The sequence below is a fragment of the Watersipora subatra genome, chromosome 3, assembly GCF_963576615.1.
Source record: "Watersipora subatra chromosome 3, tzWatSuba1.1, whole genome shotgun sequence".
Lineage (NCBI taxonomy): Eukaryota > Metazoa > Bryozoa > Gymnolaemata > Cheilostomatida > Watersiporidae > Watersipora > Watersipora subatra.
In genome coordinates this window covers 8,638,049-8,660,275 of record NC_088710.1, presented here as the reverse complement: position 1 = coordinate 8,660,275, position 22,227 = coordinate 8,638,049, and the positions used below count along the sequence as shown (strand labels likewise).

The window sequence follows — 22,227 nt, the reverse complement described above, 5'->3', positions numbered from 1 at the left end:
CGAATGCATGCTTGACACTAATACAAGATGTCATGGCAAAAACACATTTAGAAAATTATTCAATAAGGAGACCAAAAATCAAACCTTTTTCTTGCAGAGCAACTCTCGTTCCATGTCTCTCTTTCTGAAGTCTTCCGTCAGTTTTGCTAGAAGTCGATTCTCCTTCTCCCTGAGCTAAGTAGCAAGATAAGACAATCCCAGTCAAAGGTTGTAACATGTCAGTCATTCAAAAATGAATGACTATAAAAGTAGGCAAAACAAGCCTTTCACAGAGTATTGAGTTATGTGAATTCAATCATTATAACGCGTCCACAGTTATGATAGTATGATGGTCACACATGGTAGACCCACATGGTGGACACACATGGTGGACACACACGGTGGACACACATGGTGGACCTTGTCTTCACCATCAATTTTGCTCAAAGAACTTATATACTATGAACAGGACCAACAAAGTCTAAAAACAATGTGCATATGTCTATCTTGATAGTTTGTTGACCATTTCAAAACACTAGTAGCCACAATTTACGTAGCTTGGGTCCTATGCAGAAATAGTACTCATCAGATGAGCGTGATGCAGCAGTGAAAAAGACAGCAGCTTAAAAACACTATCTATATGTTCTGGACTAGTCATAACTGAAGTTAAAATTATTCGATAATAAAGTTGCACATATCATTTTGAATAAGCGAAACCTCAGCCATCATTAACCAAGCAGAGAAACCTTCTCATAATAGCTACTCTAAATTCTAAAATCATCAGATACACTGGGACTACAGAAACACACTACATACTAGTCACCTAGTGAGTGAGCAGCAGGAATTCAGCTACAGAAAGAAACACTATTAGCGAGTAAACAGCATGAGTCCAGCTACAGAAAGAAATATTACTATTGTGTGAACAGCACGAATTCAACTACAGAAAGAAACGTTACTAGTGAATGAGCAGCACAAATCTAGCTACAGAAAGAAACACTACTAGTGTGTGAGCCACAGGAATCCAGCTACAGAAAGAAACACTACTAGTGAATGAACAGCTTGAATCTAACAAAAATAAATATTGCTAGTGACTAACGGCATACATCCAACTACAGAAAGAAGCACGGAACATGAGCACCCCGAACATATATAGTTACAGAAAGAAAAATTCACCATTGAGTAACGAGCATATATACCTGCTGTTCAAACAACTTTTCTTGTGAGTCTTTCCAAATCTCAAGTTCCAAAGCTGCCTGGTACTCCAGGCTCTTCTTAGGGTTCAATAGAGGAGAGTCGACTCGCTTCTCGGCAGCCGTTTCCTGTTGCACAACCAGCTGAGCTGGTACCTCACCAAAATCACACAAACTGCATCGAGCACACAACTCTGCAATCCTGCAGCAGAAAAAGAAGCAATGATTATAAAGTGCTATTTACCAACTGTATAAGTTGCTACTAGGTGTACGCTTAGCTACCAGATACAATAGCAAGTCGATCCCCCGTCAAAAATTTTATCTAGATAAGCTAATCGTGTGCTATATGCCGGCTATGTGTTGCTCAGGTAAAGTTGATGCAATATCAGTACTAGTTACTAGTAGATGGAAGAGAGTGTGTCAAACATAAATCTTTATTTGCTAGCTTTAAGCCTGATAGCTAGTTACAGTAAGACAGCTTGAATACTATACAAAGGCCAGCAATGAGACCCACCTTCTTCAAAACAACAATGAGTTATATTTATAATTTATAAATTTATATTAACATTTAAAAAGGATAACAGAAAATAACACACGTAGACAATGAGCACCAATGTACTAATGACACTCTCTGAGTGTCTCCAACACTGTACAAAACTTACTGGCTATTGGTTGCATAAACAGGAAGTGACATGGTCTGACTGAATTGATTGGCTCTCTTATCATGAAGCTGCAACAGAACAGACAATAGTTAATGGTTCGTCAGCAAGCTCTCGAATGTATAATTGTAAGATGGCTAACATCTCTCTCCCATCTATATACATTTACACATGTACAGAGCTAATCTGAATCACTCTAGTGGTATTTGCAAAAGTTGGGCAGTAATTCGGACTGACTTCGATACCTATATTATTTTATGAAATACTGAAAGAAATTTTACCCGCAATCACTAATTTGCAAATGTTTGACAAGCTCACAGGCAGCATGAGAGTTTTCAAATAGAAATAGCAAGAGATTGTCCAGTCTTTACTTTAGATAAATTATGTATCTTTGTTAATTGATTACATGTAATGCTAGAAAATAAGTTGAGCAAATATTCCAATGATTTTTCAAATATCTCGCGAAAGAATCGTCGTAGCTATATATATATATATGTAGCTACAGTATCGCAATATATCGGCAGTAATCCCAAAATACATCAGTGATCGTCAGTGATAACATTGTTCACACTATCATAAACACGTATGTGTTTACATCAGCTAATAGTCTGTAGTATAGCATTATTATTATACAATGCGGTGGGTAAAATACTAGTCCTGCAGCAACCATCATGAAGGAAAAGTAGGTCATGCAATCGACGACAGCCAATCACCATTGCCATTGTGGTACACATTACACGGAGTGTCGTGGATGTACTGCTATTGGATGTATTAGGAAAGTTTGACAGGCGCAATCGTTCTCGATATATCTACTTTGCCTTGATTATGTCATCAGTCTATGGTTCACATGGTTTACGATTAACAACAACCTTATCAACAGACCGTAGAAGTGATGCTAATAAAATCATCAGGAACCTGGGAGTGTGTGACAATCTCAGCTTTGCAAACAGCTGGAATTCGGCTAAACAGGTCCATTAAAGGACAAAAAGGCCATGTGCACCCGTTAAACTATTACTTCCTTACTTTTAAATATTATTCTATGTATTTTCCAATGATTTTAAAAATATGGCCAATTATACCTTCAATGATAGTGGAATTCGAAATGTAAAAATGGATGATAAGACTTCATTTTTACATACTTAACCATGAGCTACTAAAGTAGTCACTATTTTATTAAGTTACCTAGATATCACTGGCTACTAATATACTAAGGTACCTAGATATCACTAGCTACTAGCATACTAAGGTACCTAGATATCACCAGCTACTAGCATACTAAGGTACCTAGATATCACTAGCTACTAACATACTAAGGTACCTAGATATCACTGGCTACTAGCATACTAAGGTACCTAGATATCACTGGCTACTAGCATACTAAAGTACCTAGATATCACCAGCTACTAGCATACTAAGGTACCTAGATATCACTGGCTACTAGCATACTAAGGTACCTAGATATCACTGGCTACTAGCATACTAAAGTACCTAGATATCACTGGCTACTAGCATACTAAGGTACCTAGATATCACTGGCTACTAGCATACTAAGGTACCTAGATATCACAGCTACTAACATACTAAGGTACCTAGATATCACTGGGTACTAGCATACTAAAGTACCTAGATATCACTGGCTACTAGCATACTAAAGTACCTAGATATCACTGGCTACTAGCATACTAAGGTACCTAGATATCACTGGCTACTAGCATACTAAGGTACCTAGATATCACAGCTACTAACATACTAAGGTACCTAGATATCACTGGGTACTAGCATACTAAAGTACCTAAATATCACTGGGTACTAGCATACTAAGGTACCTAGATATCACTAGCTACTAACATACTAAGGTACCTAAATATCACTAGCTACTAGCATACTAAGGTACCTGAATATCACTAGCTACTAGCATACTAAGGTACCTAGATATCACTAGCTACTAGCATACTAAGATACCTAGATATCACTAGCAACTAGCATACTAAGTTACCTAGATATCACTAGCTACTAACATACTAAGGTACCTAGATATCACTAGCTACTAGCATGCTAAGGTACCTAAATATCACTAGCTAATAGCATACTAAAGTACCTAGAAATCACTAGCTACTAGCATACTAAGGTACCTAGATATCACTAGCTACTAGCATACTAAAGTACCTAGATATCACTGGCTACTAGCATACTAAGGTACCTAGATATCACTGGCTACTAGCATACTAAGGTACCTAGATATCACAGCTACTAACATACTAAGGTACCTAGATATCACTGGGTACTAGCATACTAAAGTACCTAGATATCACTGGCTACTAGCATACTAAAGTACCTAGATATCACTGGCTACTAGCATACTAAGGTACCTAGATATCACTGGCTACTAGCATACTAAGGTACCTAGATATCACAGCTACTAACATACTAAGGTACCTAGATATCACTGGGTACTAGCATACTAAAGTACCTAAATATCACTGGGTACTAGCATACTAAGGTACCTAGATATCACTAGCTACTAACATACTAAGGTACCTAAATATCACTAGCTACTAGCATACTAAGGTACCTGAATATCACTAGCTACTAGCATACTAAGGTACCTAGATATCACTAGCTACTAGCATACTAAGATACCTAGATATCACTAGCAACTAGCATACTAAGTTACCTAGATATCACTAGCTACTAACATACTAAGGTACCTAGATATCACTAGCTACTAGCATGCTAAGGTACCTAAATATCACTAGCTAATAGCATACTAAAGTACCTAGATATCACTAGCTACTAGCATACTAAGGTACCTAGATATCACTAGCTACTAGCATACTTAAGTACCTAGATATCACTAGCTACTAGCATACTAAAGTACCTAGATATCACTAGCTACTAGCATACTAAGGTACCTAGATATCACTAGCTACTAGCATACTAAAGTACCTAGAAATCACTAGCTACTAGCATACTAAGGTACCTAGATATCACTAGCTACTAGCATACTAAAGTACCTAGATATCACTAGCTACTAGCATACTTAAGTACCTAGATATCACTAGCTACTAGCATACTTAAGTACCTAGATATCACTAGCTACTAGCATACTAAAGTACCTAGATATCACTAGCTACTAGCATACTAAGGTACCTAAATATCACTAGCTACTAATATACTAAGCTAAACACTCAAGATGAGGCCATTTAGTTTTTAGACTGGAGCCCAATGAAGCTGCCCACCTATTGTACCAACTTGTTTTTAGACTGGAGCCCAATAAAGCTGCCCACCTATTGTACCAACTTGTTTTTAGACTGGAGCCCAATGAAGCTGCCCCTCTATTGTACCTACCTGAGATATGAAACACTTACCGTGATTGTCTGAGGCTTGACAGAAAAGAGATGGAGAACAGGTAGAACAGCTTTACCAAGGAGACGATTGCCCGACATCTGATCATACTGCCAGAGTTCAATTTCAAATTCCTGCCTAGTGACATAGATACACAAATTAGCTAAAAAGCGACTGAAAAATGATGAAAATGCTAAAATTAAGGTTGAGATAGTCTCTTAAGTAAAGCATCTTATATTTTCTGTTAAAAAACTTTTACTTACTGACTGAGCATAAGTTTAAGGTCCCCCAATGACATAGAGAAATCCATGGTACAAAGGGAATTTGAAAGGGTTTGCTCACTGCCCCTCCTCACTTCTATGGCTGGATGTGTGGTAAATGGGGCTACACTGCCAAATCCTGGATATCTATACCTGTACACAGCGATAGAGAAAGTTATCAGTGGGCACAGCTCAACAAGTTAGTGTAACAAGTTGTCTGCGCATGGCAAATGACACGCGTGCCCTGCAAGTGGGTGGGTATATTGAGTGCCATGAGCAGATAACTCCGCTCCACTCAACACTTCAGTCTGCACAGAATATTGTATCAAACACCAACAGACAAACTGTAAATACCAGCTATAAACAAGCTGACAACAGAGTTAAAAGACAGCAGTCATTGGTTAACCTATGTATTATACTTGACACAGTTTAGCGATGAAAATCGTGAAGTTTATAGTCTCTACAACATTTGCATGGACTACACAGTATCTTTGTAATCAACATCTTTTATACACTATGTTTCTATAAGGCGGTTGATCCGCAAGTTTTTCATCATCTGCAAGAAGGAAACGGCAGAAATCAGCAGGTCAAGCGAGTTTTGTTAGTCGCAAATTTTTATCAAATGTTTCATGTTTGCGAAAGATGGAAACGACATGTGCGGATGACATGTGCGCACAAGCTATTTCATTTTAAACATTTTCCAAACTTCAGCCTTTTTTATTTTGATTTGAGCAGTTCTGAATGCGCCATTATGACCTTTGGCATAGAAATCCTTATCTTTTTAACAAAGCGCCGACATTAGTCCAAATGTGCAGTGACATGCTTATCGCACAGCAACTCAATGTGTGCACAACTCCAACTCTGCATCATCCCTGTCATGAAAGCATAGTGATAGTAAGACTTCTGCTACTTGATACATAATCACACACCCGTGTCGTTCAAATGATTTGCTGCTGCAAAAGGCGGATTACAAGAGGCCAGTATCCATAGAGTAAATCATTTACCATGGGCCTATATTTATAGAGTAAATCATACATTATAGACCTCTGTTTGTAAGCCAGGCAGTAGTTATAATATGAATATACACATAACCTACAACTCACTATCTCAGCTTCTCCACAATTCTATTAGACTACCAACTTTTAAAACAATTCTGTTCAACTTACTCAATAATTTCTGATTTATGTCTTTTCATTTTTTCACTTAATATTTCTTAATATCATTTTTTCTTTTTGAGATGTAATAAAAGGCATAATTTTGTTGATGATTACTAATAAAAATAAGAAGTTATACATATATAAAATATATATATAAACTTATACATATATAAAATATATATATTTACATATAATATATGCAAATCATACATGACAAGCTGAACCCTTCATTTTGGCAGACAATAATTATACTTGTGATGTAAAACTAATTGTATCCAGAAAAGTTTGTTGTTTAAAATCAAATGAGCGCAGGCTAGAAACTAATACATGTATTGAGTACAAGTATATATGTAAGCGACGCACCTAAGATAGACAAAGATATGGTGGTCAGTCAGCACATTGCGTATGGAGGTCAGCTGAAGGGTGAACTCAAAGTGATGGGGCTGTGTACTGAGCTCAGTGTGTTCAGTTGTTGTCGTTAGGCTGGGTGGGTCTTTAGCGCGCCCTTCTTTGCTTGGACTAGTTAGTACTAATGCTACAAGAAGTTTACCAAATAGTTTGACATAGTTTAAATTACATCATATTTTTTATAGATAAACGCAAACGAGTTTAATGCCACAAAATGTTCATACTCGTTACTACCTGGTGAGTTCTAACCTCAAGTATGCTATTAACAACATTTCTTGCCATTGAATAGCAACCTGTCACCAGTCGCCAAACTGACCTTGGAGATGGATTAGTAAACAACTCACACATCAACATCTGTATTGAAATACAGCAGTACTAGTGTAGTGACCGTGCCCCGCGTAAAATACAACGTTTTAGACATGTTTTATCGTCTGAGTGCACGCTGCGGTTTCAACATTTTCATTGCTGGTTCAGTAAATATTTAGAAGAAATGATCATTAAAGATTGACTCGCAATAAAATTCACATTACAGTTATTTGGTATCAAAAGATTCACCATGTCTTACTATGCCGTGTTGTAAGTGCAAAATATGGGAAAATGTGATTACAAGCTCTTAAAAGCTCAAAAATGAACAGTTAATCGCAGCCATCACAAAACCGCCGTAGACTAGAATCCCTTTCCAAAGCGGCTCAAATGGGACGTACGTAATTGAACAAGATGGTTTCTGTTTACACTTTAACGCAACCTCATTCGTTGAAATATTTTCACAAATATGCATATACACATTCAATAAAACCACGTCTATTGTCCTTGCGGGTCTATTTCATCATCATTGTAATTATGTCACTTTGAGCACTGATATCTTTAAACCTACTGTGAAAATTCATTCAATTTTTCAACCTTAGCTCGAAGGAGTACATATCGTTCTCTGATAAACATGATGAGCCTGTTGGTCACCTATGATAGTCAAAAAATGCTGCAGAAAATATTCACGCTGTTTGGCAGGAAGTATGAGTCACATGATCAGATTACGACTAGGCGATTAGACCAAGTTGAAACAAAACTGAAAAGTAGCGAGCATCTATATTTGATACGGGCTCTTCGGTAAAACCCAAAGGTTTGTCATAAACTAGTGCTACGAGAAGTTTTATATTGAGCCTTTTGTTGGCCTTTCAATTCACGTGGTAATATCATCTGTCAAAACAATAGCCAAATAGATTGACAACGTCAGAGAAATAAACTGATTCCAATCTACGGCGGTTTCATGATGGCGGCGATTAACTGTTTGTTTTTGAGCTTTTAAGAGCTTGTAATCACATTTCCACATATTTTGCACCTACAACACAGCAGAGTAAGACATGGTGAATCTTTTGATACCAAATAACTGTAATGTGAATTTTATTGCGAGTCAACCTTTAAGATTTATAGCATTACAAATAGAATGGATGTGGGGAGCTTTTGATGAGCTATTAGGTACATAATAATTGTTTTTTTTTTATTATTTCCCTACATATTCACGCATCCCAAATACATTGCAATTTGCAGTTGCCGCAATTAGGATCATATTTGTGGTTTTTCTTTTTATAATTGCATGTGTTTGATTAATTAACACTTTTATCAGTCACAAGGAATTCAACGTATTTACTTTTTTTTTAGCCTTGACGGTGATTTGGTTGGTCAAAGTTGAATGATTGAGTTTAGAGCGATATTTGTATTGTTAAATGAAATAAACTAGTGAAGATTTATGCCAGAAACTTCCAGTTTGCTACAAAAACAGTGAAAAAACTTTCACTGTTATTTTCTGTAAATGCACAAAATACATTTTCAGGAGTTTGTCTCCCCATGACACTGATGAGTCCTAATATGGAGGAAACAGCTGGTTTTCTGGAGATTGAGTACATGCTTGTACATAACTAAATGAGGGTTTATCTCCCCATGACACTGATGACTTTTAATCAAGAGGAAATCTGGCTGTCAGGAGATGGAGTACACGCCTGTACTAAATGAGGATTTATTTCCCCATGGTACTGATGAATCTTAATCAGGAGGAAACAGTTGGCTGTTGGGAGATCGAGTAAATACTTGTATAAATCTAAATGATAGGTTGTCTTCCCATTTTACTGATGAATTTTAACAAGGAGGAAACAGTTGGCTGTTGGGAGAGTGAGTTTATACATGTATATAACTATATTAAAAAGTGAGCTTGATATAAACTACATAACAGGCTATGGACAAATAAAATACCTTCTCCTATACTATGATTGATAATAATTCAACCAACAGATCAGATTTAGATTGAACTCGTGACATTAAAATCGTAAGTATACAAACAAGTGCGCCTAACCACTAGGCTAAGCTGATCTTACCATTTACGTTTACCCTATATATCCTAATTGCGATTGTATAATATCCTATATCGATTGCACACGCTAACTAAATATGCACTCTATTATTAATTAACATTACCTTATGCGTTTGTCATTGTTTAGAAATCTTTTAAAAGCTTATTCTTTTACCACTACCCATTATCTATTTTTTTGATTTGTAACTTTTAAATGTACCGTTTCAATTTCAAATGTGCCATTACACTACTATTTCGAGTTTTGGGAAATCTGTAAAAGCTAAAGACTTTTCACGTAAACAATTGTTTATCTTGAGTAGGAATTGTCTCTACATTCTCTATCCATTTGGTAAGACAAAATATCAGGCCAAAACAGTTCAATATCTCATTTTCTTTCTTTTGTACCAGTATCGAGAGGTACCAGTATCGTCCATCAAAACCTTGAATACAACGAGCTTCTGCTGCAACAGTACTTAACCTTTTTTATACACGCGATTCCTTATACTCATTGTTTACTTTTTCTCTCAATTTATTTAAGCTGCACAAAAGCACTTTTCTTATGGTATGAAGTTTAGTAATTAGAATGGTAACTGTTGTATGTTACATAAAAATAAATTTTCTGCGCAAAGATTTTTTTATTACCCTGGCAATGCTGGGCATTCATCTAGTAGTGTACAGTAATAATGCACACAGTGTATATAGTAATAATGTACATAGTATATATAGCAATAATACACATATTATATATACATTGTATATAGTAATAATACGCACAACACATACAGTGATAAGTTATATATACAGTATAGAGCACTCACGTGATTTCTTTACAGAAGGACTCAGTTTTGAACTAGGCTCTTCTGAATTAAACGTATCGCTATAGTCTTCGCTCGTATCTCGTGGAGGACTCAGCTTTCCTCGAGTTTCCTTCTTTCCAGGCTCTGTTGAGTTGGGGCGGTCAGTGAGACACATGCCACTATCGACCTGGTTGGCCAGTACCAGTGGCATCTCTCTTCTCAATTGAATTGATAGACCAATGACAGGCTTCTCATTGTGCACGTCTGCTGCAGGGTCCTTGTACTTGCTAGGGGCAAGCAACTACAATGAACAAATACTAGGAAAGCTTAATGAAGCAAAATGAATAACTTATCTAGTTTCCCCTAGCATTCTTCTAGAAAGAGACAGACTGTATGCGTGTAAGGGATGCCTCCAAGATCACGTATGATGTCTGCTTAGCATAGTGCAAGCAGAGGCTGTGTGTGTTTTCAATGTGTTGCACAACAACAGCTCTTGGCTGGGCTAGTCTGAGTGGCAAGGAAACCTCGACAACTGGAAACATGACCGGTTGCAGATTGAGTTAACTGTTAAGACACGACAGGATGACAGAGCGTTTGATCTTATAAACACGCATCCAACTCAAGGCTGGTTCACACTCTATCGAGGTATGTCGGAGCAATTATTCGATAACTACGTACTCTGTATGCCGATAGCATAGATGAAGCAACGCCGATACACCGAGAAAGATTGTGACTGTCAATGCGATAGCTCGCCGAGAATTCGCAACCGCCTGCACAACGTGCACCACCTCAGTGCTGATGGTTGGCCATCGCAGATTGGTCAATCTATATTTGCTACCATGACAGTTGCTGCAGGACTAGCATTTCATCGTTACAACGACCGCATCACATGATAAGAATGCTATGCTGCGAACTATCTGCTGATGTAAACACGGATGGGTTTATGATAATGTGAACAATGTTATTACAGACGACCACCAAAGTATTGTGTGATTAGCACCGGCATGCGGCTATATAGTGTGAATCAGGCTTTAGATTAGGAATATGAATAGAATATTAGTTTATATGGAGACTAGCTGAACCACCGGCGTTGCACAGGTAATAAAAAGGCTTTTGCACTGAAAATTTACTTTTAATCAACATACACAACATCTACTATTCTAACTATTAGATGAAGGTGTTTGTATCTTTCTGTGCTGTGTTTATCTCTGTGTAATTCATATTGTACCGACTGCAGTGCCTGCTACAGCTGCATAGTGTAATCATGTTGCCCATGTGAATTGAAGCATTTATTATTCTGATTTTTTCTGTATATATAGACCGATATATAGGCACGTCGGTTGAACCGAACAATTGGCTAAACCAGACCACCCACCAACCCTATTAGTCTGTTAGACTGTAGTATATATCTTATCAAATAAAACTTAACATAAAAGTATAGTCCCAAATCCTCACCTCAAAAGCTCCTTCTATGACAGCGGACTTGGCTAGCTGACTGTCAGTTCCGTGAAATAAGGATTCAAGGCTAACAGAAGCCCCTCCAAGTGACTTATCACCAGAGCAGAGGTGAAACTGCAACAACAATCTTACACACTTAGGATCTCAAAGCATTACCTTAGATTTGGATCCTCACTTCGTATACTGAATAAACTAAATAAGTTTGCTACTAGTATAGATGGAGTTTTCACCCTTTGATTCATGTGTGGACAACTCCCAAGTGAACAATTATATCATGATTATACACTATTACATATTAGTAGTTGGTTCACCTAATGCCACTCCATATCTACTTAATATTATTTATGACGATTGAATATCAGTTTATTTAATATCACTTGATGAAATTAACTTCATTAGCATAGCGCTATAAAACAGAATATCTGGAGTGAAAATATTTAGAATCATTTATCAATGTGCAGCTACGCAACTATTTACTATATAACTGTACAACTATAACTATAAAATAATTATTATATACAGTATATATATCCAGATTTAAACGAAACACATTAAACAGTAGCAATGTGCTCAATACAATGCAATCTCTAAAGTGACTGTGTGACCTCTCAACCCATTAAAGACTACATGATATATATCATACCTTCATGATCGAGATGTTCATAATACAGATATCTTGCAAGTCTAGCTTGAATGTTCATAACTGTCACAAATAATAAACTAATTTTTTATTTTACGATTTCAGGAGCTAGTTTTAAAATTATTTTAAACAGCTAGCTTGTAAAATATGATGCATACAACATGAGTTATACTAAACATTTTCGACTCTCAATTAATATGCCTGTATGAATGACTAGCCTGCTCCAGGAGTAATCTTCTCTCTGCAAGGTCAGTTTCTAGATATGAGTAAAATGTTTGTGGTAAATGACTATTAACGACAATGCAGAAATCTAAAATGCCCATATCATATCTGTTTATCCATAAATCATATATCCTTTACAAGTTGTTCATGTTTCGAGGGGAAATATTATAAATGACCGACACATAACTGACACGAGGAGTTATAAATGGCTTACACAGACGCAGTACAAAAAGCCGCACATCTGAATGGAGAGCAAGATGCATGCAGTTTAAGCTCAGCTTACGATTGCTTTAACATACTAATCTTTCAACGCAAAGTTCAAGGAACTATTTAACTCCAAACCCGAGGTAGCTTTTTTAGGACATGATGTTCAAAGTTTCTGGAAGCATCAGTTTTGCAAGTTAAAGTAAAAAGCGCGACAGTTAAAACTACAAAAAACTTAAAGCATATTTAAATAATAAAACTATATAAGTTAAGTTGGTTTAAACTTGACCTAGTCTAAGTATTTCTATCACCACATCTACCTCTGAACCTACACATAGCCAAGCCTACACTTCTGTTCTAATGCCCCTACAGTAACGTAACAGTAAAAATCTCTTCCTATTTATTAAATCTTTACAAACTTGTCAATTTTATCTCATTATATCTACTAGGAGCCTGACAGTCCAGTATGCCATGAGAGATCGTCAGGTACTCATGATATGATAATTGGTATGGTGGAAGTGTTAGTTTCAAGATGCTATGGCAAATATCACGAGTTCGAATCCCATACGATGCAGTTTTTTTCCAATCATTCAACTGTGGCTTTGGACAGTCGGATTCAGTTCTTATTATGGTAGACTAAGAACCCTGACAATCTCATGCACTGCGAGAGATCGTAATGTGTAATCAGTTTCTATGCAATATTCCACAATGAAGCAAGGTGGTCCAGATGGTTACCCGACTACTAAGCCAGTCGTCTGAATTCAAATCCCGTGTGATGCCATTTTTTTTCCCCACCATCCACTCGTGGCTGGACGAACATACGGACAAACAGACAGATTTACTACAGATTAACACTTTTTCTATTTCCTATCTAACTATTTACAGTACATTTATGGATTTATTACAGGTTTATGGACTGCTAAACTAATCACAACAATTACAGTCTATTCCTATTTACAGAATATTTGATCTATTGTATGAGTTTTGATGTGAAAAAGAAGTCTGAAACAAATTAAACTCAATTGTAGAAGTGTTACTGCAATGCCAAATATACACGGTATCTAAGCTGAGGACAGGTAAATGCATTGGCATAAGTGGTATGGTTCTGTATGGCGATGTTTTACCTGCAGAGGTTCAGAACTTAGCAGATACTGTTTGATGACAGGTAGACTAGTGCGGACACGGATAGACGCTCTTTCAGCTGTAATCTTTGGATCAAGAAGGTCAAGGAATTTCTCAGTCAAGACATCATTGTCAAAGAGTGTATAGAAAAAGTAGAATCCCTGAGGGTCTATTGAGATGTCCCTGCTATTAGGCATCAACTAGAAACGAGTATGAACAAAGACGCTTGTAAAACTGAGGGGCATGTGAAATCGGGGTCAGGTGAGGTTGAAATAGGAATTGCGATATATCTGTTTCAGCATGTCATTCTATTCAAATTGCTTTATAGATAGTCAGACAGCTTCATGTAGACACATACATAATATGTGAATATGTGACACATACATGTATTTGAACAAATACAGCCTGACTGTATTGACCACCAACAAAAGAGAACACAGACCCTAAAATAAAATATATTCTACATAAATTTTACTACAGGTGTTAATTTCTGAATATAACGAAACAGTAAATGAAATGCATGCTCTTTTGTATAGCACTTTTGTAAAATATCCAATTACTTTTAAAATATTAGTTTATGGGTAAAATTAATACTAATTTCTCTATAGACTAATAATTTAAAAGTAGGCCTAATTAGATTATTTCACAGAAAATGATATACACATGTACAAAAGAGGATGCATTTCTTTTATTGGGTTACCTTAATAAATTAAGACATATCAACTGAATGCTGTATATTAAATGTACCCGTAATAAACTTGATTATAGCAAATGTAAAATATGATAAAGACACAAACATTTCTGTCCTTTTTGCATCTACTAATTCTCGTATCATCAGTTCAGGCAGTATGTTGGAGCATTTAGGACACCATTGTTATTTATTAGTTCTCATGTTCATGTTGGAGCTGAACATGATCTCCAGAAAATGCAGTGAAGGCACCACATAGCTTTATACCGTTATATCTCATCTTTCAACAGCAAAGTTGATAAGCAGAATTAGATCAGACTTTTTCTATGTGCTGTAGTTACATAACAAATTTATTCATCAAATTAGAGCAGCAACTTTCTCCATTTAGTTACTAAGTACAAATATTTTAACCTGGTATGTGTGTGTTGTGTCAATCATTACCCTTCGTGACAGACACGCACGCACGCACGCACGCACACACACACAGTTTAGCTACTAAATACAGGTATCCTCGTCAGGTATTTCACCACTTGCCAACCAAATATGTCGAGTCAAACTAGCCAAAGGACTACTTACATCAGCTAAGTTGTGAGCGAAGGCGACAGTAACTGATAACACAAATATTTCCGTACATCTGTCATCTGGACCGAGCTGAAAGACTCCATTCACATCATCCAGTTGGGGCTTCAGTTGACTCACATCCACTTCGCTTGTGTTTATTTCTGACAATAGTCCAAATTTAATCGTAGAATAAAAAAAGTAAGCGAGGGATGTCCAGTTTCGGAAGTTAATATTCAGAAAGTGCAATAATAATATTAGTTCACACAAAAAGTCTATTAGAATATTCATCTGGATCAGTATTTGTAGAAGCTGTATGAGCTATATATGTAGTAAGATATGACTATATGACTTGTTTTATTTTTTGTTGATCAGAATACAAGAGAAGACAATTCTTAACTTCATTTTGCAACCAGTAATACCGGTAGACAATATTTAATGATGATGTTCGACACATGTACTGAACTGCTATACACACCTGCTAAAGGCATTGACTGACCACTTGGTACAAAGGTTAGTAACTTACTTATAACTGCTTGTAGGTGTCAAAAGAAAAAATAGCTTTGGAAAGTGTTGGTACATAACAGTTCAGTTTCTTCATGCTTTACCCTAGGGCAACCCCCAAATTTTCTGCTGCAGTTGCATGTGATGGCTAGTTCTGACCATAAACATGGGTCAAAACCTATTACCCTCGTATGCAAAGTATTGCAGTAAATACAGCAGACTTTTAGCACACGCTAACTAGTTCCAAATAGATCAGAGTGACAATCACGCGCAAAGTGAAACTTGCTACTAACACCAAACTGCCTGAAAGCGGTCACATCAAGGCCCGAAACGTTGAAGCGAATAACTACCAGGTTACACCCTAGACCACCAGGTGGCATTATACACCTCCAGGCGACATTAAAGTCCACCTGGTTGCACTAAGACCACTGGGTTGCACTAAAACCATCAGGTTACACCACGACCACCAGGTTATACTAATGATCATAGAAAAGTTTTCCTATTTACAGTTATAAGATATTCAACGATTTTTGCTATGCATAGAGTAAATCTACATAAAGTAGATAGCTTCTGAAGTAGTTCATTTGTCTTTCCTTTTGTGCACTATGCTAGCATTAAATGACAACGGTCATTAAATTCTGAATAAAGAATTCTGATTTCTTACAAAACAAAACCAGCTTCAATGAATTCTGCAACAAGATTGTACATACTCTGCTCACTAAGTCCACTGGCATCAGCGAGAAGAGATGCTGTTAAAGTTTCTATGTAGACTGCGACTTTCAGCTCCGGTTTTGACTTTTTGTACTTTGTGTTCAGGAGGTGATGCCATCTCTTCACCTGAGCAAAAACAGAAAAAAAACATAGAGAAGAGAGGATAAAAACAAAGTTGAGTTAAATGTTAGCAGATGAAAATTTAATTTGATCATGATAATAAAAAAGAAAACAACATCCTAATGTGTCTTACAGTACTATGGAGTGACAAAAAATATCTGACCAAATATAAGAGATAACTGCTGGCATGTGTGATATAAGATCTTATAAAATTTATTCGAATTTGCATTCCCTAGATTATGGGCTATTAAAATTTGAACGGATATCCACAAGAAAACTTTCTAGTTTAGCACGCAAAAAATAGCACAAAGCACAAATGCATGCGATGCATGCAATCCAAGCTTAGCAACAAAGTCGAGGATCTTATTCAGCACAATCTATTTTGCATTAAAACGTCTCAAATTGCTAAAAGAACAAATACTCCTAAAAACTGTAAATACACAGGAACTAAACTATATAAATAATCAACGATGGTAAAATTATACAAACACATAAAAAAGCTGGTGTACACAAATGATTCAGGCACCCTACTTACTGGCTTGTTTGGTGCTGATCTTATATCTATGACAATATAGCCAATCAATTCCTTGGCTGAAGATCTGCAGTCTAATGCATAACAAAGTATTTTGATAGGCGTCCTTTGTAATTTGTGTTGTTGCAAACTTTTTCTGTTGATTTGCCATGCCAACTCTTGTGTTATTTCGGGTGTCTCATCATGATCAACACCGTCTGTGCTCAGCAACTCTCCATCGAATTTAGCCTCAAATATTAGCTGATGAGATGAGCGCTTAGGAAAACTACGACCTACAATTATTAGTTTTTTTTTCAAAGTATAGCATGCAATAACTCATGCACTTGACAAATCCAAATCTAGAACAAAACTTGCCAAGTACAACATGCTATACAAATACACGTTCTAATTCACTATAAGCAAAACATCGTATAACTCTTTCTACAATTATATATGACAACATGTCTTGTCAAAAACATCAATGTGTAAGGTAGAGCTACGATTAAATTATCTGCAGCAAAAGATTACCTTCTGATATAAGAACAACAATCATTTGCATTGGATTTGCCATGGTTGATGTAGATCATTCAAACCAATTTTTATTGGCGACGATGCCAATTCTATTACTATTCAGTCGGAAATTGCTACGATTTTTCAAACTGGGAAATTATTTTAGCAAGGTACCAACTCCGCGCATTATGTTGGAAAGTTTGACTAGTCCTGCTCTAGATAGGTTTCGAGGTTAAGCGTGTAACAACAATTATCAGCTAGAGACGTCGCAAACGGCTTACCCTGTGAGTATTAAAATATCGCTAAATGCAGTTCTATCAACGCTATTCAATTACGATACGTCTACACTCAATCTAAAGATCGTAAGCGTGACCTTCGCAGAAATTGAAGGATATACATATATGCCTGTATCCGTTACTCTAAGCTTTGAAGTTTCTTAGGAGCTGAAGCTGTATATTTTTATTGCAATACTTTCACTTTATGATAGGCTATTTTTAAGTCACATTGTTTGATATATGATATATTATGTCTTTATCATTTTACGGATATCATGAACAGTGTAAAAAGCACGTATAGGTCGAATGGCTTTGCCTGAATTTAGATATACATGTCTTTACTTGATGTGGACCGAATGGACGGCCAGCCGACAGCATCTATATAAGATCTAACTGCTCTTTTATACTATTTCTATTTTTGAAAAAAACACTACTTTCCTACATTTTATAGACATTGCTATATTTCACTGATGTTTACAAACCAACTGCCCCTCAGAACGATTCTCTACACAAGTTTTAGCCAAGTATACTATACGCATCTGCAGCTGTGGGTTGCTTACCTATATTATAGTTAGGAGAAGACAAAACAAACATATTGAGTGCTCTCTACTAAGTAGTCCCTTAAACAATAATCAGTTAATTCATTGTAAAATTGGATTGATTTAACCAATGATGCAAAAGTTTTTGTCAAAATATGCACCAATATTGTCAGTCATTTGACAAAGTCAAAAGGAAACGTATGTCAAATTCTTAAAAAGGAGCACCCAAGTTTAACTGACATAGGTAAATATGTTAAACACACCAAAAGCTTTAACATTATGTTTTAAACACATGTGTATTGTTGAAAAATAAATTTTTTTCAGTGGTAGCCATGAATTTTCACAGTGAATTATGGACGGTTAGGCGACAGTCAATAGGGTGACAGACACTTAGGCGACACTTTCGGTTCGAAAGGTGCCAACTTTAAACGGAAGGGTGACACAGCGGACAAACAGGCGACAACTCTGGACATTGAGGCGACAATTATGAGGGCAGGATTAATTCAAACCATAAAGTCCTGTTATGTTGTTGTGAATTAGTAGTGAACACTAACAAGACACCAACTTTATTGATACCAAGATCGGAAATCTTGCATTAGTATGTTTTTCACGCATTGCTCCACCTTACTTCCTTAGCATCTATTACCTGCTTATATCCTCATTAATCTGATTACATTATTCTTTTACACACATCAGAATTTCATAATGTATTAATGAAAGTACCAAATATTCATTTAATTGAGATGGTTATTATTAAAAGAAAGTGCTGAGATTAATCTGTTTTTAATTGCCTAACTATTCTTCTGTTCATCCTTTTCCACAAATTTAACAAGTTTGTCAACTCTACTCACTCAGAAGTCATTTAGACAGTCACAATTTTCTTTCTCACTTCCTTCCTTGAATGCTTGGGAAAACTGGCAAGTTGCTTATCAGCGTGGCACAAGTCTGAGATTCCTTACCGCCTAATATATGACATCATAAAGGCACCAACTTTTTTAACCCCTTTGAAGCGATGCATTCTTGAGTCACTAGCATACCGCTGTTGATGAGTCATTATACTATCGCTGGCTCATGTATCATGTATTAGGACCCTCAGTAGTAGCTCTCTAACTAATGTATATCTTATTCTAATTGCGGTATTAAAATAAATACATTCATCTGAGTTTAGCTTAATACGTTTTAATAAATTTGCTTTTTTGGTATATTTATACAAATAGTAAAGCTGATTTTTATTATATATAACTTTCAAAATTACGTATATCAGTAGTTTGCAGCATTAGTTTTTTTACAATAATTTTATTCTGATATATCTATGTAGATAAACCCATCTAGCGATAGAACTTCTCTTTCCTATCTAGAATGACGAGGTCAGGTTCACGGTTATAAATTGGCAACTGAATATTACTTTTCACCACTATTTAATAAAGTTGTAATTAAAGTTCAAGCCGATGGCTGTCTATGTAATATCTTCCCATCGTTTCTGAAGTCTGTTCTTTGTTAAAATAGCCAAGTATAAAAAAGATTCATAGTGCGTGTTAAAATTCAAAATATGGTATATGATGTGGCACATGGCAGCATTAACCTGCAGCTGAGTATATACACAAAGGTCTTTGAGGTATTGATCACTCCTCATTGTCTCAAACTACAAGTTGTGTGTGCCATCGGGATCTGTGACAAGGGCAATTCAGTCAAATATCTCAAGTGACTCTAAGGGTAACATGGCATCAGGACCGGTTGATTTCTATGCTTTGGAATAGATCATTTTTTCCATAAGCTTTCTATGATGCTGTTTAGTCTTCTTGCGACAAGCTGCAGAAGTAAGTAAAATATGGATATATCTTAGACACCTATGTCAGAAAAAGCTTTCATTCTTCATACTCAAATAAAATTTCAGCAAACATAAATTAGTGTGAACCGCAATTTAGCCTATTAAGTCTGCATTATAATGACATTGGATTATTATCACATTTGTAAAGAAACAAGGATAAGGAAATAATTCTTTCCACAAGTAAATGAGAAATCACAATAATAGGGAATTGTCTTTTCATCTCACACAAAGAGCAAACTCTTCTCTCAGCTACGGTGAATTTCGACTATCGAAACCATAAAATTATTTCTTTTCGAGGTAAGATAACTAAAAGTTTCAACAATCAGAGACAAGATTGTCGACAATTCAGCCGAGAATGTGACTTTTCGAACTGTTTTGAACAAACATGCTGATATTAAAACAAGTTTTGGTGTTTTAATTGAATAACCTGGATGCATATGTATAAAAGTATCCTTAATCTTTTGTTAATTGTCTGGGCTAGCATAATCAGAGAAATCCCACCAATGGCGTTTAAAACTACATGTTACTATTTCGATTTATAAAAAAGAGTCTGTAAAAAAAACAATAACACTGTCAAGGTTACATTAAAAAAATATATGTAAGCATTGCACATGACGACAGAATATCATAGTTTGTCAGTACATGTACATTACTTTGCCTTCAACCAAACAGCAAACTAATTTGTCGCCTTTCAGTCTGGAATTGTTGCCGTCTTGTCTGCCGTGTCGCCTTTCCGTCTGAAATTGTCGCCTTTCGAACCGAAAGTGTCGCCTAAGTGTCCGTCGCCTTATTGACTGTCGCCCAAAAGTCCAGTTACCTTCACAGTATCAAGTGCTCGTTCAGTTTTTAAGTTTGAGCATTGGCAAATGACATGAGGTGAACATTGTGATGCACACTGGTTTTGCAGGAGAGCAGGCTACATGTATTTATAAACAAGCAATGGAGCTGAAGCATTTCGTTGTGCCAAAGTGTGTTCTGTCATTCGTTTTGGTCGCGGTACTTATGTTGTAAATAAAAGCTTATCGTTCTTAGAACAGATTTCGGTAAAAAACAAGGTACAGGAGCATCTCATGCTTATGATGTTATTGGTCATTACCTGCTTTAGCTGTCTCCATGCTTGCCAGACTGAATCAGCAAAAACACAATGAATGAACTTAATTCATGTCACTGCTATTGCTTATCCTTTCAATAAGCAAACAACACTTACGCAACTCCCTCGTCGTACTTAACCAGAATAATTATGACCTATAAAAAGAGTATATCTATCAAATGGATTGTTTTACCATACAAGCTGCTAAAATGGTAGATTGTAGAGTTGTAACAAGATTTGCTGTAATATTTATTATTTCAGTTCAAGGTTCTTTGTAGTTTTAAACAATGCTACTGTGATAGTGTTGTTAAAGCACACTACTAACAAAGTCTATTTCTTTTAAAACTTGGCATAGATTGCTCTACTTGCCTGAAAGTTTTGCCAAAAAACATAGCATGGTAACCGAATCGATTGCGGCTGCAAGTAATACCGTGTTTTAATGTTTTGGTCTGTTGTATAAGGGAGAACTTGTATATATGTAGTAGAATAGCTTAAAGCATGTGTACGTAGACAGACATGCGTTATTTTAGACCAAGTACAGTCCAACCTTAATTTACAATCGCCTCAACATAGAATTTTTTTCTCATATACAATGTAAAATACATATTACATATATTTGTATATATATTGTTATATGTACATTTGTTGTCATATACAATGTAAAGTTTGAGCAGGTATTCTTCTTGGCATACAAAATTAATTCATACATTTGATGTCTAGAAGTTTTTTAAAACATTGTAGTTTTGTAAAGCAGTACATATGTATGCAGTTCTCCTTTAGATACTTTGGTTCTGCTTTGCTCAAACAATATTGAACAATACTTCATTTTTTTTAAAGTTTGAAATCTTAGATTACACCATATCTTGTTTGAGAAGTAATAGTTGCGAAAAAAGGCAATGCTTTTATCATTATTAAAACGAGAAAGCGTCTTTGGTTGAATACTTAAAAATAAGCTCCCAAATATTTATTATGTAGTAGTTATCAGGGAGGAAGATTGCTAGATTAGAGGAATTAGAACATAAATACAAAATAACATTAAAAAAATTCCACATATTTTTTATAGTTTGATACCTCTGGGAAAAAGCTTGGAGGTTTGTTGAGCAAGGTTCAC

At 36.0% G+C, this 22,227-nt stretch overlaps 1 protein-coding gene across 1 annotated transcript in view; it reads right to left on the bottom strand.

Annotated features, from left to right (window-relative positions):
• Nucleotides 1-17,471, bottom strand: part of LOC137391882 (centrosomal protein of 120 kDa-like) — a 40,451-nt gene extending 22,980 nt beyond the window's left edge. Inside the window, exons 1-13 of the mRNA XM_068078430.1 lie at nucleotides 17,403-17,471; nucleotides 16,899-17,167; nucleotides 16,243-16,369; nucleotides 15,047-15,192; nucleotides 13,785-13,982; nucleotides 11,592-11,708; nucleotides 10,158-10,437; nucleotides 6,954-7,125; nucleotides 5,437-5,586; nucleotides 5,197-5,311; nucleotides 1,832-1,899; nucleotides 1,176-1,371; nucleotides 85-174 (exon numbers count right to left, since the gene is read on the bottom strand). Coding sequence (XP_067934531.1) covers nucleotides 85-174; nucleotides 1,176-1,371; nucleotides 1,832-1,899; nucleotides 5,197-5,311; nucleotides 5,437-5,586; nucleotides 6,954-7,125; nucleotides 10,158-10,437; nucleotides 11,592-11,708; nucleotides 13,785-13,982; nucleotides 15,047-15,192; nucleotides 16,243-16,369; nucleotides 16,899-17,167; nucleotides 17,403-17,445 — 1,971 coding nt within the window. The 5' untranslated portion in view covers nucleotides 17,446-17,471. The remainder of the gene's footprint in view (nucleotides 1-84; nucleotides 175-1,175; nucleotides 1,372-1,831; nucleotides 1,900-5,196; nucleotides 5,312-5,436; nucleotides 5,587-6,953; nucleotides 7,126-10,157; nucleotides 10,438-11,591; nucleotides 11,709-13,784; nucleotides 13,983-15,046; nucleotides 15,193-16,242; nucleotides 16,370-16,898; nucleotides 17,168-17,402) is intronic.
• Nucleotides 17,472-22,227: the final 4,756 nt, after the last annotated feature.